The 5,560-nt window shown below is 40.6% G+C and overlaps 1 protein-coding gene across 2 annotated transcripts in view; it reads left to right on the top strand.

Moving 5' to 3' along the window:
* The window catches only part of ADAMTS3 (ADAM metallopeptidase with thrombospondin type 1 motif 3), a 294,220-nt gene that overhangs the window by 252,497 nt on the left and 36,163 nt on the right, over window positions 1–5,560 (top strand). For both annotated transcript variants that reach the window (XM_027769729.1, XM_006142907.3), the window contains exons 13-14: window positions 1,518–1,693; window positions 3,561–3,694. In XM_027769729.1, coding sequence (XP_027625530.1) covers window positions 1,518–1,693; window positions 3,561–3,694 — 310 coding nt within the window. The remainder of the gene's footprint in view (window positions 1–1,517; window positions 1,694–3,560; window positions 3,695–5,560) is intronic.

Here is a 5,560-nt window from a genome sequence, read left to right as displayed (position 1 = left end):
AGATTTTCACTGTAGGGCGCGTGCGCTCACCAGACAGACAGAGAGAGACATAGAGACAGAAAGCGAGAAATCACCCCCCCCGCAGGGGGATGGTCACACCACAATCCCTTCTCCTCCATTCTCCTCTCGGGAAGTCTCTATCAATCTTGTGAAGAGTAGTGGATGATGAAGTTGAGAAGTTCAAGTGAAAATTAGAAATTGTTAAAGAAATTGGCTGTTTCAGAATACTAAAGAATTGAGCAGAGAAAGCAGATCAGTGTACTCACAGGACCAGGGTAGTGTGGACTGTGAGATCCACTGCAAGAAACAAACAAGGGATTGCGGGTGGGGAATGCAAAACCAGCCAGTGGGACCTGCTTCCTCCAACATACGGGATGTGACTGCTGCTGAGGCGGGAGCAGCAGCATTGTGATGGAAGGCCAGGTTTTCTTTTTCCCTCTAAGGAACTCTTAGAGGGGAAGTTATTCATGCATTTATTAAATTTGTCGCATCCCTCCCGTGTGCTCAGCAAACTTTATTTTCTAAAGGAATAAAAGGAACTGAATTACTACATATAAGACATTCTCCCTTTTCTATGATTTAACATGCAAATCATCCTTTCTCTCTGTTTCTGGTGGCAGAAGGGCTCCGAGCATGTCTTTCATAAAGATTGTGGCGTGCCACCTACCTGCCTTCACAGAAAGAAATGATGGGAGCGTATTAGAACTAACACAGTAACAGAAATTATCATAACAAGAGCAGCTAATAAGGCTCATTATAGGTCAGGGTTTATCCTAGGTGTTGTACATATATAAACTCATTTAAGGTCACAATTTCTTTTCTAAGGAAGATAGTGTTATCATTTACACTTTACATATGAGTTATAGAGCTATGATCAAAATTTCTTTCAAGTTGCATCCACACATTTTGTGCATGTTAGAAAATAACAATATTCGGGAGTCCGTCTATGTGCTTTTTCTTTTTTTAATGTATGTTTGTCATGGGTTTAAAATATACTGTTTGAAAAGCCTATTTAGATTGAGTTTGGAGCCTCCTTTTCCTACCCAGCAGGGAGAGAAGGGACTGAATGGGAAGGGACTGAATTGGGAAAGGGACTGAATGTAGGAAGGACGAGTTCTCTCCCTTAGTGCTGGCAGCACAGAAGCTCTGGCCCTCTGCCCTCAAGCACTGTCTGCAAGCTTGAGCTCCTAGGGCAATGCCAGGAGGCCTTTGAGATCTTGTTTTTTTTTTTTTTTTTTTTTTTTTCTGAGAGATTCCCACTGTAGGGCGCGTGCGCTCGCCAGACAGACAGAGAGAGACATAGAGACAGAAAGCGAGAAATCACCCCCCAGGGGGGATGGTCACGCCGCAATCCCTTCTCCTCCATTCTCTTCTCGGGATCTTGGGCACGCACGCACACGCGCCCGGCGTGAGTTTTAAGCCACCGGGTCCGGGACACGAACCGCGGTCGACTACGTGGGAGTCCAGCGACATAGCCATTACGCTAACTGCTGGTTCCCAAATCTTGTTTTCTTTAGGCCCATCAATGGTGGTCAGGATTGTCCCGGTGTTAATTTTGAATACCAGCTTTGTAATACCGAAGAATGCCAAAGACACTTTGAGGACTTCCGCGCACAGCAGTGTCAGCAGCGTAACTCCCACTTTGAGTACCAGAATACCAAGCACCACTGGCAGCCATACGAACACCCCGACGGTGAGTAGACAGCACCCTCTTTCCTGTGGTGTGGATGGTTACCGAGAGTTTAGACTTTGCCAGCATGAATTCCTTGGATTCTCGATCCCTCCTTGGTCTTATAGGGGTTTCCAAGAATCAGGCTGATGTACTCTTTTTTTTTTTTTTTTTTTTTTCCTTTCAGTTTTTGCCACAGGGTTATTATACTCACTAAAGAGAGAGAGAGCGAAAATGAGAAATCATCCCCCCTCCGGGCGTTGGCCATGCCACAATCTCTCCTTTCTCCTCTTGGGATTTTGGGTACACATGCACATGAGTTTTAAGCTACCAGATCTGGGACTCGAATCATGGTTGGCTACATCAGAGTCTAGCACTTTAGCCACTATGCCACCTGCTGGCCCCAAGACTGATGTACTCTTGTCTCTAGAGAGATAAGAACTGTAGAGTAATTCCTGGCAAACAGCACTGTCATCGTCATCAGTGAAAAGACCAGTGGCAACTAACACCTGGAAGAGATGTTGCATTTCCTGATTCAATTAAAATCTATAGTAAGAAATGCTGCTGGACTATTTTATCTTTCCTTTCCCAATGACTAAAGAAAAATACAGTTCTTTTACAATTGAGTCAGGACCAAGAAAAAGGTCATTATTTACTAGACAAAGGTACTTCATAGCCTTTTAATTTTTTATACCTTTTAATAGTTAATAAAATACACTTGGAAATTCTCTTTTCATGTTTCATTTATATAAACTTTCACAATAGGCTACATCAGAGTCTAGCACTTTAGCCACTATGCCACCTGCTGGCCCCAAGACTGATGTACTCTTGTCTCTAGAGAGATAAGAACTGTAGAGTAATTCCTGGCAAACAGCACTGTCATCGTCATCAGTGAAAAGACCAGTGGCAACTAACACCTGGAAGAGATGTTGCATTTCCTGATTCAATTAAAATCTATAGTAAGAAATGCTGCTGGACTATTTTATCTTTCCTTTCCCAATGACTAAAGAAAAATACAGTTCTTTTACAATTGAGTCAGGACCAAGAAAAAGGCCATTATTTACTAGACAAATATTTCTACATGGCTGACCGTGGTTCACGTCCCGAACCTGGCAGTTTGTTTTCTCACTTTCTCTCTCTCTCTGACTCTGTATATATGTGTGGTCAAATTAAAATAAAATTAATGAATAAATAAAATAAAATAAAATAATTATTTTTTAAAAAAGAAAGGTGAATGTATATAGGAATTAAAAGAAGAAATTAAGATAACTACGATTAAGAAGCAATGCATTACTTTTATTTATTTTGGTAAAGTGAGTCACATAAATGTTTTATTTTAATTTATTTTATACATTCAATCAGTATACATCCTTTAGCTTGTAAAATGAATTTACCCAGCATGAACACACTTCATGCCATAAATTATATTATATTTGATTAATGAAATCCTTCAACAGGCAAAAACTGAGTTGATTGGGCCAAACCAAATTGAAATGATTTTAGCACTCAAACAATGAGTAAAGCAAAACTGCTTTAGAATTACAGTTTATCACAGAACTACGGTGAAATCTCCGGTTGTCACACAGCCTGGTTTGCTGGAGACAGTCTCACTTTATATCTGTTATCCCTGCTCGGGGGTCAGTAGAGCCCCTTTTCCTAGGAGTATCTCAATTTAGATAACTAATCACATGGTCATCCTGATTAAAACAGACTGGCCAAATACACATTCATACATTTTTGCAAGCATTTCTTACACTGTATTTTATTTATTTGTGCAGAATTCCTTTTGTTTTTGGGAAAGGGTATTTAAACCTTGTGTTTGAACAATCAATCCTGTGGTTCAAGATTCCACTTTATGTCAGTAGTTACTTCTGTCTTCTATCTTATGCAGCCAGGAAAAGATGCCACCTGTACTGTCAATCCAGAGAGACGGGAGCTGTTGTGTATATGAAACAGCTGGTACATGACGGAACACGCTGTTCCTACAAGGATCCGTACAGCATATGCGTGCGAGGGGAGTGCGTGGTGAGTTAAAATGGCCTCCTCAGAGGCCTCCTACAGTATCGTGCGATTCCATTTTTTTACATCACTTGTCCACATATGTTTAGTTTAATTGCTTCTTATCTGTGAAATCACATTATAATGAGAAGCTAGGAATAGCTCAGTAGCTAACATAAATTTGGGAGGAATTCAAATTGAGATGTGGTTTCCAAATTTCCAGCCAAATGCCTTTCTCTAAGGAACTCTGATGGTCTAGACCGGGAATACAACTGGGACAGTGCATTTCTTAGAGTATTTTACTAGTAGCAATCTACTCTTAAAATACAATTTTTTGTTTTTGTTTTTTTGGGGGTCAAGTTTTCTGCTTTTGTTTCTTTTTGTTTTTGTTTGTTTGTTTTTCTCTTGCTCTATAGGGTGTGTGCACTCACCAGAGAGAAGTAAAGGGAGAGAGAAAAGGAAAGTGAGAAATCACCCCTCCAAGAGGAAGGCCATGCCACAGTCCCTTTTCTTCCATTCTCCTCTTGGGATTTTGGGTGCACATGCACACAGGCCAGCGTAATTCTTTAAGCCACAGGGTCTGGGACTTGAAACATAGGTTGGCCATCTGGGATCCAGCACCTTAACCTCCTTGCCACCTGCTGGTCCACTTCAATTTAAAAAAAAATTTTTAAAAAATTATAAATTTTATATTTAAAAAAATATAAAGTATATTTTATTTTTTGTTTAAAAGATAATAGAGTGTCTCTTTCTCCTTCTTTCACCTTCCATCAGATTCTAAGTGTAAGCACTGAATTCCACATCAGAACAAAAGTAGTGAAGAAGCAAAGCATATTTCCTATATTTAACCTCTTTCTTAAAATAATGCCCCATAGGCCCCATGAAGCCAGACCCTGCCTGGCTAACTATGGCTTGAGTGTCAGCCCCAGTAGCTTGAAAACCACATGGGGTGTACAGATATCCCATGTATGTGTGTCCCAAATACTGACAGGATAGAGAAGTGGAGAAGAGATTGCAGCATGACTGCACACCAATGGGGGGACAGGGGTGCTTTCTCCCTTTCTCACCAGCAATGAAAAATATTTAAAATACAGTTTATATTTTTGTTCATGTTCACATTTAAATTGATATTGAATTATCCTAATTAACAAAATCACTGCTCCTAATGTCTAGTTCCTTTTCACATCAGCAACCCTAAAGTGCTGTGTGTATTAATGATGCTGCATAATTGTATGAAGATGCCTCATAGTTGAACTAAAATTTTCTCCAACTACAATATGCATCTTTCATCTTTCATCTCCCCAGATATCTAGTGCATTAAAGATGTGTATTGTCACTGTTTTTCCTGCTCACTTTCATTCCAAACTTAGGAGGGTAGTGGTATTCTGGGTATCATCATCCTACACTCATTTACATGAAGGACCTGCTCCAATTCAGAAAACTGTCTATAGTTCCCTGTGAAATGAATGCAAGCATGTACTCCGCCTGGTATTCAAAGTCTCCCACAGCCTATGTATACCAACTCTTACTCTCGTCCCATCACGTAACACTGCTGGTTTAAATATTGAATTCTGAGCCCATTTTTCCATGAACATACAATCTATGGCTCTGTTTTTGGTTTTGTTTTTGTTTTTCTGTTTTTGCTGTTGCGAGCATGTGCTCACCAGAAAGAGACAGATAGACAGTGAGAAATCACCTCCAAGGGGGATGTCCACACCACAATTCCTTCTCCTACAGTCTACTCTTGGGATATTGGGCACACACGCACATGTGCCCGGCATTAGCTTTAGTCACTGGATCTGGGACTTGTGCCACAGTTGACTACATGGGAGTTCAGTCCATTACACCATCTGCTGTTCCCCCTGTGGCTCTGTTTTAATCCTCTGCATTCCT

This window comes from Tupaia chinensis, unplaced genomic scaffold, assembly GCF_000334495.1.
Source record: "Tupaia chinensis unplaced genomic scaffold, TupChi_1.0 Scaffold000086_1, whole genome shotgun sequence".
Taxonomy (NCBI): domain Eukaryota; kingdom Metazoa; phylum Chordata; class Mammalia; order Scandentia; family Tupaiidae; genus Tupaia; species Tupaia belangeri.
This window is presented reverse-complemented; position numbering and strand designations above follow the sequence as displayed.